Source organism: Lobosporangium transversale (genome assembly GCF_002105155.1).
Source record: "Lobosporangium transversale strain NRRL 3116 chromosome Unknown BCR41scaffold_17, whole genome shotgun sequence".
Lineage (NCBI taxonomy): Eukaryota > Fungi > Mortierellomycota > Mortierellomycetes > Mortierellales > Mortierellaceae > Lobosporangium > Lobosporangium transversale.
In genome coordinates this window covers 800,041-811,349 of record NW_019028995.1, presented here as the reverse complement: position 1 = coordinate 811,349, position 11,309 = coordinate 800,041, and the positions used below count along the sequence as shown (strand labels likewise).

The 11,309-nt window shown below is 38.8% G+C and overlaps 5 protein-coding genes across 5 annotated transcripts; 3 read left to right on the top strand and 2 right to left on the bottom strand.

Annotated features, from left to right (window-relative positions):
• The first annotated feature begins 1,104 nt into the window (after positions 1–1,104).
• On the top strand, positions 1,105–2,353 carry BCR41DRAFT_57780 (hypothetical protein). Its single transcript, XM_022030917.1, has 5 exons — positions 1,105–1,398; positions 1,511–1,580; positions 1,683–1,734; positions 1,833–1,926; positions 2,074–2,353. Exons 1-5 carry the CDS (start codon positions 1,219–1,221, stop codon positions 2,257–2,259), a joined length of 582 nt encoding a protein of 193 aa, XP_021881791.1. The 5' UTR covers positions 1,105–1,218; the 3' UTR covers positions 2,260–2,353.
• A 433-nt stretch (positions 2,354–2,786) lies between these two features.
• Positions 2,787–5,029, top strand: BCR41DRAFT_57806 (hypothetical protein). Its single transcript, XM_022030918.1, has 3 exons — positions 2,787–3,027; positions 3,180–4,304; positions 4,431–5,029. Exons 1-3 carry the CDS (start codon positions 2,839–2,841, stop codon positions 4,860–4,862), a joined length of 1,746 nt encoding a protein of 581 aa, XP_021881790.1. The 5' UTR covers positions 2,787–2,838; the 3' UTR covers positions 4,863–5,029.
• Positions 5,030–5,114: 85 nt separating this feature from the next.
• Positions 5,115–7,497, bottom strand: BCR41DRAFT_353292 (hypothetical protein). Its single transcript, XM_022024116.1, has 8 exons — positions 7,306–7,497; positions 6,918–7,074; positions 6,654–6,748; positions 6,400–6,491; positions 6,154–6,252; positions 5,915–5,983; positions 5,628–5,814; positions 5,115–5,496 (listed from the first exon to the last, which is right to left on the bottom strand). The coding sequence occupies exons 1-8, from the start codon at positions 7,438–7,440 to the stop codon at positions 5,161–5,163; spliced, it is 1,170 nt and encodes a 389-aa protein (XP_021881789.1). The 5' UTR covers positions 7,441–7,497; the 3' UTR covers positions 5,115–5,160.
• Positions 7,498–7,802: 305 nt separating this feature from the next.
• Positions 7,803–9,245, bottom strand: BCR41DRAFT_305432 (ribosomal protein S5 domain 2-type protein; the record flags this gene model as incomplete). Its single annotated transcript, XM_022020793.1, has 6 exons — positions 7,803–8,028; positions 8,145–8,227; positions 8,354–8,491; positions 8,595–8,697; positions 8,817–8,936; positions 9,085–9,245. 6 exons carry the CDS (start codon positions 9,243–9,245, stop codon positions 7,803–7,805), a joined length of 831 nt encoding a protein of 276 aa, XP_021881788.1.
• Positions 9,246–9,865: 620 nt separating this feature from the next.
• BCR41DRAFT_322422 (beta-1,4-mannosyl-glyco protein 4-beta-N-acetylglucosaminyltransferase-like protein) lies at positions 9,866–11,121 on the top strand. The gene is made up of 2 exons (XM_022021470.1): positions 9,866–10,652; positions 10,736–11,121. The coding sequence occupies exons 1-2, from the start codon at positions 9,881–9,883 to the stop codon at positions 11,089–11,091; spliced, it is 1,128 nt and encodes a 375-aa protein (XP_021881787.1). The 5' UTR covers positions 9,866–9,880; the 3' UTR covers positions 11,092–11,121.
• Positions 11,122–11,309: the final 188 nt, after the last annotated feature.

Here is an 11,309-nt window from a genome sequence, read left to right as displayed (position 1 = left end):
AGAGGAAGAGCAACGTACAGCCATACTCAAACTCTTATCAGCAAATAAGGATTCCTCTGTTGCCAATTTAATTCCTTCAGTAACCACACCAATAGAGACTGCTCAAGAATTGACTTCTGTATCCGATACTGGATCAAAATCACCGCCATCCAAGAGATTAATGATCCAAACAATGACCATGCCCATCCCTTTCAAGTCATTGACGTCATTGTCATCGCCTGCTCTTAGTCCTGGAATTCATACAAAGCCGTCGAGCAATGAAGGATTACTTTTTACCGCCCAATCCGCTCAAGAGACCGCTGTTCGCAGCAGAGGTGAAGAATCGTTTCATGTAAAAGTAGTATTAGTTATTATCATGATGATTATGGCGTATAATTGTGATATGATCGATGTCTTTGATGTAAAAATTATATTCAGAGCACATCTCACAAACTATGGCAATTTGCAGGATAGTAATGAAAAAAAAAAAAAAAAAAAAAAAAAAGAAAAAAGAAAAAAAGAAACAAGGATCAAGATGTAGTTGTTCCTTTTATTTTTTAATTTTTAATTTTTAATTTTTATATTATTATTATTATTATTATTATTATTATTATTATTATTATTATTATTATTATTATTATTATTATTATTATTATTATTATTATTATTATTATTATTATTATTATTATTATTATTATTATTATTATTATTGTTATTGGTATTATTATTAGTATTGTTTATGACTCTCTAAAGTCGATTGGTCATAGCAACGAACAATGAAGATGATTTGATATATGTCCTGAGTGTTGAAGGGGAATTGGTTGGGTTAGAAACACTAGGACACGTAGAAAACAACCACTTCGAAGGTTCATTGTCTTGAATACCGTCGATTGAAGAGAGCATTGCAATCAAGCCTTATATTTTGAAACCATTTTTTTTCTCAAATCCACTGGCAAATGTTGGCTCATGATCCCAAGGAGTTACGCCAACATTCACCTGCATGTTTGAAGGCCCTTACTTGTGATATTTATACATTTCAATCACCCTACTAAAGCCCGAAAAAAAAAAAAAAAAAAAAAAGAGGGATTGTGGCAGGACAGAAAAGAAGAAATTCATTTCACAATATAAACTTTTGACTGACCAAAGAAAACATTTTTTTTCTTCCTTATTCATCATTTACACACATTTTGCCGTTCATGTTTACGATTCTGTTGTTTGCACTTTCTGGGTTACTCTTCTATGGGAAGTGTAGTTGGTTCTGCAAGTACAACAGCAACCGTTGACGAGCCCCATAAGCCACGATTTAGGCTTACAGAGGAAGACCTAGCAGTATTGGAGACTTCTTTCAAATCCAGTGCATATCCAGAAAAGACTGTCAAAATTGAGCTTGCAGGGCGTGTTGGATGCACAGAGAAGCAGGTATTAATTTCTTTATTAAGCTTCCAGTAAGATAAATTATAGAGGGAAGAGAGATAGGAGAATTTGCTCATTGCTGATGCCCATCATTATCTATCTTTCTGCATTCTGGTAGATTGCGAATTGGTTTGATCGCCGACGCATTGCTGAAAGGAAGGGAAAACCGCTCTACAAGAGCCTCTCAGGTAATCATTTCTTGTTCCATTTTTAAATCAATAAATATGTATTTTTCTTCGTATTTGTCGTGACATTCATATTGATCGGCTTTTCTTCCTCTTCTTCTTCAGTGGAGCAAAGTAGTCATAATCATACACCAAGTCCGCCTCCCTCGACGTCAAGGTAGTTAAGCTAGATAGTTGATATTAATTGACATCAGAGATGAGAGATTTATCAACTGCTTCATATACTGACCATTTCGTCGAATATATTCAAAATAGTGATGATGAAGATCCAGCGGATGGCGTCTTAGGAACTGCAGCTGCACATACAGTCAAGGATAATGTTGTTATACCCAGCAATACAGGGCCTCAGGTAGTGATCTATATTCAATTTTAATTACTAATGAATATTGAAGAGTGGTCGCCCGCATCAAGGCAATAAGGACATGTAATTTACTCTTCTTTTAATGGTTTGTTTATGAATTAAATACCAAAAAAAAAAAAAAAAAAAAAAAAAAAGCCGCTCTCCCACACAACTGTAGCGCTCAAACTTGCCCGTCTCACACAGGGGAATATGATCCGTAAGCCGGAGAATGTTCTAGGCATTGTTGAACTGATGAAAGTCGCGTCAGATTATAAAGGTCGTTTATACATTTTGAATGCGCTCTTATCCTCTAGAAGAGTCACGCCTGTTGTCAACGAGTAAGTTTCTTATGTTTAACATTATTATTTGCTTAGCATTTCAAGGAATCTGTAAACGGTGTGTCAGAAAAGTTGCTTGATACATCAATATAAAATATTGACCATGGTTATTCCAAAAAAAAAAAAAAAAAAAAAAAAATACAAATAATAGATTTGTACGCTCGAATGGACATGCTTTCCTGAGTGACTGGATGCGTGAAGTGCAAGAAGGATCTCATCCCTCCGAGTACTCTGATTTGCTCACCAAAGCTATCGATATCTTGGATGATCTCCCGTTAGGCATAAAAGATTTTACTATTCATGATTTAGGCAAGGTGATGAATCGGATTGCACAAAACAAAAAACAGAATATTGAGCAAGGTAAGAAGTGAAAATAAAATAAATGTAAAAAAAAAAGAATTTATTGAGCGATAAGTTTAGTACTTACAGACATTTTGCAAGGACGATGACAACATCAAACCAAGAAAACAATGGCCAAAGAAGAAAAAAAAAAAAAAAAAAAAAAAAAAACCCCCCCCCCCCCGTGTTTGTAAAGTAGCAATAAATTGGCCCAGTGCATTAATGATATTGAATATATAATTCTATGGTGTTTTCAAAAAAAACAAAAGACATAGCAGATCAGGCTTCCAAAGTTGTAAAGAAATGGAAGAAATTAGTTGCAGAAGATGGCCGAGCAGGCTCTTCCAATCCACCCAGCAAGCATGATGGGGACAAAAAAAGCAAGAAACGATCTAGGAGTGACGAGGAAGAAACACGTCCTAGTGTCCGAGATGTAAGCCTGCCATTCCACAGCTGTCAAAAATCATGAGTGATAACATTTTGGTTCACAAGTTGTGGGTCCATGAAGAACATTTATTAACCCTACTTATATTAATTTTTATGGTTATATTTTTATGATTGTTACTATTCTTTTGTTATGATCAGACCCCAGATCTTCCTCTTCCAAAATTCAACAAAAGTAAAGTAGTACCTCCTGTGGATACGATCAAAAAGAGCAGCGTGACGAGCAATGCCAGCTTCTTTGATCAACTCAGAGGCGACTCAGGCATGTCAAATCGATCAGCAGCAGCAGCACACTCTGCCAAGACTTCTTCATCAGCAAGTAGCATGCCGTCAAACAAACCAACGCCATCCTCAATCACGCTCAAACTAAAAGGAGAGACTGCTACAAGCACAGCTACAAGCACAGCTACAAGCACAGCTACAACTATAGAAATTAGCACACCCCAATCTACGACTCCGACCGTGTCAACCATAGTTGTCCCTATTAAACAGGATTCGCCACCCCCAGCGCTCGAAAATCCTGCATCTCCTATAGTAACCAAATCAAGCTCGTCTTCGATCTCAACGACACCGGAGGTGGCTATTGAATCATCCTCACCTGATTCTCCACCGAAGAAAAATAAGGTCAGACGTGTCACATGGAAAGCTGACTGGGAATTAGTTTCAGTTCGACTTATTGAGCCACGTGGAGAGATCCAAGAGCACAGTGAATCAGAATATGATCAGGAGGAGTTTAATAACGATGAACAAGGGGGTGGTTTTGAGTATGAGTCGGCCATTGAAGGTATCTCTTCCTCTTATAGTTCATCTCATCATTCCCAATATGGTCATGAGCAGACTCGTCCACAGTTCGAGATGCCTACACAAATTGTGGATGCGCTTATCCGAGGCGATCTTTGGCGAGCTCCTCCAATGCTCAAACTTGAAATTTTTGGGTATCCAGAAAGAGGCTTTAAGAGTACAGAAAAGGTAGTGCAGGAGGCAAGGGAAGCGGAGACACTTTCTGCAAACTATCTTCAACTTGCTTATATCCCTCCATCACCAGCAGAGCCAGATGAGGATCCAGAGACCGTAAGGCAGACAGGATCAGGGGTAGGGTTGGTGTCTGGATTAGGGGTCAGCTCTCAAGCATCTACATCGTCATTGACATCATCTTTGTTGACTGCAACTCCTGCTGCTGCTGCTCTGCTCAACAACAACACTGCCGCAGTCCTAGCAGCTCTAACAGCAACAGTTGCAGCAGCTGTATCCAAGCCCAATGCTACGGTAATAAGTATTTCTATTATATCACTTGAAGCGCCAGTTTAATGGCAAGGGAATCTTTTTTTTTTTTTTTTTTTTTTTTTTCCCTCTATGCTAATATTTAATATCGTTATATTATTGTTTTTATAGGACACGGCAAGTCATGGCTATGGGTCATTATATGGTACGGCATTTAACGCCCAGCAACAGCAACAACAGCAACAACAGCAACAACAACAACAACAACAGGAACATGCTGGTTATAATCAACTGTATCACCAGCAGTATCAACAGCCTCAACAAGCTCAGGTAAATCCTCTTGGAGCTATGTTCACTAATGAGGCTGTTGAGCGTACTCAACAGCTCTTAGCAATGCTTCAGCAAACCACACAGCAGCAGCAGCAGCAGACCCAAATCCAGGCCCCTGTACAACAGCTATCACAACAGCAATTAGCTTATCAACAGCAGCAAGCTTACTACGCTGCGTATCAACAGCTGTATCAACAGCAACAGCAACAGCAACAGCAACAGCAGCCAGCATTTGATTTCGCTGCGTTTATGCAAAACTATCAACCAAAGTGATAATGGTAGGCGCAACACGCCTCATTGAAATTTGAAGAGACTATAGTCTACATTTTTGCTTTCTTATTTTCTCTCGTCCTCATGTATTTTACCTGAACTGTCCTTCTAGCATTACGTTATACAATAAAAAAATAAAATAAAATAAAAATTACATTACACATGAGAATATTGTGCTAGACATTACAGAACCCAATCTTCTTTATCTTCTTTTTGGAACTTCAAGACTATTTTTTTTTTTTTTTTTTTTTTTTACTCAAACTCATCCGCAATTCTTCTGCTGTGTCCTGTAGTCAGTCATCTATTGTCTTTCGATTTCTAGTTTAAGAGAAAAGAACACGAAGGGTTTATAATCCTTGTCGTTATATCCAGCGATAGTCTCTTCGGTGTGGTCATCTCCATGGTGAACATGACCGGCTCTGCTCGAAGGAGATCCTCCCAAATGACCATATTGTGCTGTTAGAATATCCAAAATCTTTTGATCTTGCTTGGGTTTTGGCTTGATCGTAAAACCAACAAAATCTGGAGGCAAGCCATATCGAAGTACCGATTCGACAAATACGCGAAGCGACTTCAAATGGGTCCATGCCTGGAATACCTCACCAAAATTTGTCTTGGCTAAGCGCAAGATGGTCGCCTGCATAGAGGAAAGAAAGGAAGAAAAAGGAATTCCAATTAGTGAATATTATAATTAAAAAAAAAAAAAAAAAAAAAAAAAAAATCGATGCATAAAAGATGTCGCTTGATAATGCTGTTGCGAGTGCCTACCCAGAGCTCCTTCTCAGATGCATCCACTTCCTCTAATTCGCGCCTTTGCTCCTCAATGGCATCCGGACTGTACTTGAAATCACGAACAATGAATCTCTCCTCTCGGCATTTATTGGTAAAATCTTCCGCAATACGCCTAAATAGAGTCACGGTAAACAGCCCATATTCATCATCTTCTGCGATTTTCCTAAAGATAATATTTTAGTCGAATCAAATAACAATAATAATCAGTCCCAAGTTGTATCTTTATAAGCAAGTTTTGAAAGTTAAGAGTGCAGTTGACTTACTGAGATGACCGAGGAACAACCATCTGTGTGAGTCTTTCGTATTTGTTTTGCCAGTCTTTATAAAGTGTCCTGAGTGACAGAAGATTGATGAAGACATTTTTTTATAAAAAAAAAAAAAAAAAAAAAAAAAAAAAAAAAATCGTAGCATTGGGCCTAGCTGTTAGCATTGTGATATCCGCTAAAAGTTGAAATGTGAAGTAACATTCAATATTTGCTTACAGCAACAACCATGATCGTACTTTGGGACAGCGACAATAAGTGTCTCTAAGTATTCCGAATCCAAAATTACATGCTCCTTCTTAACAAAGGGAACAATGTTTCTTGATGCCAGATTACCACTAAGATCGTCGTCACCCCCCAAAAAAATAAAAAAATAAAAAAAAAAAAAAGCATAATAAGAGAACATCAGTATTTCTCCAAATACATACCATCTTTAGTCATTAAGTACAAGTTACAATACAAAAAAGAGTATTTTTTTTTCTTACACCTCTCGCCTTTGAATTCCTTGCAAGTTGCCTTTGACCACACTATAGTTGGCCATCTTGTTCTTCATCAGGGTATCAATCTGAGCAACCTCCTATTAGCTCAAAAGTATATTATACATTTCTCGTCAGTAATCAACGAGAAAAAAAAAAAAAAAAAAGGATTATACAATATTTGATTCCAGTAGGCCTTTATGAAAGGTACGAAAAACATAAGTGTATATTTTTGCCAGGTTGTTTTGCTCATGCTCACGTACGTTGTTCAACAGCTCCGCTAGTTCAGGCAAAGACTTGTCGGTACGATATTTCATTGTGTTCCATTGGAAAGTCTTGAGATAATTGACAATTGTCTCTGCAATATCAAAAAAAAAAAAAAAAAAAAAAAAAAAAATCAGGACTTTGGTTTTTATAGCTCTACAAGGCCACTCATGTAGATTTTTTCGTTATGAGAAGATGGGAAGCTTTAACGTTGTCTATCATAATCGTTTTTATTTCCCCTCATATAAAAATGCTTTACTTACTCTCGTTGACAGAAAGGCTGCCTGCCAGCTTTGTCGCAGCCTCAGGTCCAAGAAGTGAACGGATAATGTCTACAAGCTTGTTGGCGGATGACTCGAATGCAGTATCCTGCTTAGCTAGGTCTTCAGATAACAGCACAAGTGCGTCCAACGTTCCAATCTAATATTGGTCAAGTATAAATTGTGCCAGGAACAAGAGAAAAAAAAAAAAGTAGTGACGCGTTGAGATACTGAAAATCCTATATGACCAATGGTGTTGGCACGAATTCTCTTTTTGTATGGTCTCTTTTTTTTTTTTTTTTCTTTTCTTTCTTGTTTCCTTTTCTTCAGTTGTCCTATTGTCCTGTTTCAATAAGAAAGGAAAGTGTGTGAAATGAAAACTACAACACACCTTAAATTCTGGAATGGGCAAGGGTGAGACCTCGCTGAGGTCATTCTGGCTACTCGCGATTTTCGCCTTGAAGTTTTGAAAAGTTACTGTGCGATTACCCTCGCCAGGGATAGACACGAACCAGTATTCGGGCATATTTATATGTAAAATTGTTTTAGGTGAGGGGAAAAAGGAAAGCGAAGAGAGAAGGAGAGAAAATAAAGGAATCAAAAGTCAGAAGTGAGATGAGCAACCTTCATGAAACGAATGGCGTGTGACTGGCAGCTGTCTGGTCAGCGGAGTCAAGTTCGATCCCCTAGCGTCTATCGAAATCACTTCATTTTTATTAAAATTACTTGCTGTATTTGTGTTTGTACAGAATATGTCATGCTTATCACTTTCTCACTCATTTCCTAGCAGCTTGCCTTGTAGGGCATCAAGTTAATAAGAAATGGACGAGATCAGATCACTATTCCGAGTTTTATAGTGATAAAGACATAAAAAGAAGTAGAAAAAACTTACCGCTTTTTGGCATCTGCTGCTAATGCTGCCTCAATTTGAGCAGTAATCTCTGCAACCTTAATAACAGCGATTTTTGAGCACTGTATAATCTGATCCAGCTCCATTGGGATACCTCCAGCCTTAGATAATGCACATACTTCTTTATGCACGTTCAGTGTGATTGTCATGTCACCTTCCTTGATTTGTTCTTCTAAATGTGTTGGATCAACAATGACATGGTTTCTAATCATAATGCAAAAGATATATACGAAAGTCAACAAACAAAAATCATGAGAATGGAAAATAGCTTGAAGAGTAATGAAATCATAATCCCAAAAGCAGAGGACTTTTTTGCGTACCCGTTATCAAAGAATGCGAATGTAACACAGATCGGGATATGGTGAATACTGAGAGGCACAGGATTTCGTTGCTCCAATGTATGCTAAAACAGTTTATAAATATCAAAATAGTTGTTTTCTCCTGCTTTAGCTGTCGATTTTTTTTTTTTAAAAAAAAAAAAAAAAAAAAAAACCATAGAAGCAGTAAAAAAAAGTCTCCTGAGCCTTACAATGGTGACATCTTCGCCTACAACTGTCACGTCTGGCCTCCTGAAATGTTGTAATGCAGTGATCGCAGCAATGCAGGCAGCATCGACAAGGTTTCCGTCATGATCCAAAAAGTGAATATCTACACGGATCGACCAGACCTGTTTTAAGCAATAAGTAAATCAACAGTGTCCTTAGTCCTTCACTCATCGCTGTTGAAAACTCATTAAAGCTACCTTTTTTCCTTAAACCTGTCATATATACCTTCTCGCCTGCCACTATGCACAAGCCTTCTGTATCCAATGCTCTGCTTCTCTTCATTGCCTTTTCTATTAAGCGACTCACAAGCACTTCTTCGTCTGTTTGTCTAATAGACCAGTGTTATTAAAAAAGTTGCTATTGCGTTAGGCGTCATTATAATGTGGTAACAATCAGCAGTGCTATTTGTGCTCCAATGTAAGCCAAGTGCGCAATTTTAAGGTTTACCTGCCGACCTCAAATGCAGGTGAGGCCATCGGTGAAAGCTCTGTGTTGAACATGAGGAATCCTTCTGTCGGTTTATCAGGGAAAGGTCTAATCACCTCACACGATACCTTTGCGAGAACCCTGTCCAAAGGATAAAGAAGAAAGAATTAAAAACTAAGTCGACCCATGTCTTTTATTTTTCTCCCTTCCTTCTTTCTTTAGTCTCTAAGGCCTTCGCCTTCGGTTTGAATTTGAGTTTGGATCGAGAGAGAAAAAGTACGAAACGAACCTAGTGTTGCCTAACTGGACTTCAACCGCACCATAGTCTGCACCAAACGAAAGGCGTAATGTCCTGAAGTCGTAAAAGTTGCGTCCATCGATGCGTGCTCCGTCCCTTAATGCTGCCAAAACGAACTCCCGTTCGTTTGTTGATGGTTCCAGCTCCTTCATACCGAATGCTGCTCAATGCGGATGTGAGAAAGAAAAAAGATCAACCATTCTTGAAAGCATATTGATAGTTGCAAGCCACAAAACGAATAAGTTGGTCAATGCGCACGTGGCGTAAACTTGAAAAAGGAGCCATTTTACACGCAGGGATTAAAACTGGAACAATGGGACAATGCAACTGTTATACAATCACAGTCCAAAAAGAAGTCGATACATCACTTTGGCAACTCGTTGTCTCCTCACGATATATACTTTGTCACTATTGCATTTTATATTACTGTTATGATTCCTGAAACGAACCTGCATACCGATCAATGCTTTATCCCAACTCCAGTTAACAAAAAAAAGAATGAAATTGGAGCTTCCTAGGCTTTTGCTTAATATTGCAAGAGAGGAAGAGAGGAGGCGGCGACTCATTTCCCGTTTTCAATGGGCTGACTGCGTGGACTAAAGTCACTAGTTTTCTCTTTTCTTTTCCTCTCTTTCCTCACTTACCTTTCTCTATACCTTCACTCCCACCTTCCTTTCTAGTCTTTCCTGCCCCTATCAAAGGCAACCCTATTTCACATCAAAAAGTATCCGCCATGGGGCTCACTACTACAGTGTTAGCTACGCGGTATACTCGCAGACAGATCCTAATGGCAACCTTGATGCTTTGTATCTTCAGTATATCCATCACTTTTTTCGCCTTTCCATATCTTGTTGTCGATTTTGGATACCTTGTTCGCCCCATTTGGGACAAATCTCTATCCAAATGGGACCAGATCATTGTCCATTATTATGCTCCTGGCATGTCCATGAAAGAGCGCTGTGAAGCTCATGGATGGGTCTTGGCCGAACCTGTAGTACCCACAGCAACAATACCAAAAACACGTATTGTCTATGATGCCGTTGTCTTTAGTCAAGAGCTGGACATGCTTGAAATCCGAATAAACGAACTTTGGGATGTGGTTGATAAGTTCTTGATCCTTGAATCCAATTCAACATTCACAGGCTTACCCAAGCAGGAAGTTTTCAAGCAAAATAGAGATCGCTTCGCGTTTGCAGAATCCAAGATCGTTTACAAGTCCATCCCTCTTTACCCATTAAAACCTGACCAATTACCCTGGGTCAATGAAGGGAGGATGAGAGGCGAGATGACCTTGTTCTTGCAAGAAACTGGCGTTCAAGATGGGGATCTCGTCATCTTTGCAGATGTGGATGAGATCCAGGCTCGCCACACTATCGAGTTGATCAAATCATGCGAAGGAGTGCCTGACGATCTCCATTTTCAACTCAGAAACTTCCTTTACAGTTATGAATTCCCTGTCAATGACGAAGGAAACTGGCGCTCAAGCATTCACAAATGGAGTCATGGCAAAACCCGTTATATGCATGGACAATCTTCTACTATCCTTTTGAGCGATGCAGGTAAAAAAAAAAAAAAAAAAAAATAGTGAATGATTGGCATGATATTGACTGATGCTGAGTGGGTTATTTATCGTTTTCGTTAGGTTCGCATTGCTCCTTCTGCTTTCGAACCATTGAGGAATTCCGATTCAAGATGAAGGCGTACTCCCATGCAGATAGAGTCCGTTACAGCTATATGATGGAGCCTGAATGGATCCAACAAGTCATTTGCGAGGGCAAGGATCTGTTTGGTATGTTCCCAGAAGCCTATTCCTTCCGGGAACTGTTCAGTCGACTGGGAGCCATGCTTAAATCCACTTCTGCTGTCTATTTACCGAAATATGTCCTCGAACATCGAGAACGATTCAAATTTCTCCTTCCTGGAGGATGCATTCGTGAAGGCCCACTTAAAGAACAACCCCAGCTACAGCAATATCAACAAGAACAGCAACAAGAGTAAATACATAACTAATAGAAATAATATGTCTAAAACAACTATTCTTGTCCCAATTTATGAATAATTCAGGTTCAGATAAAGAAATCAGGAACAGGCTATTGTTTGTTGCAGCCAACAGCCTTGGGCTGAAAGTGGCGTTGATAAACTTAAATTTTTTTCGAAGGTCTCAACTTTCGACTTACAAAATCCCATACAGATTACACATAAAAAGTTCTTCGACA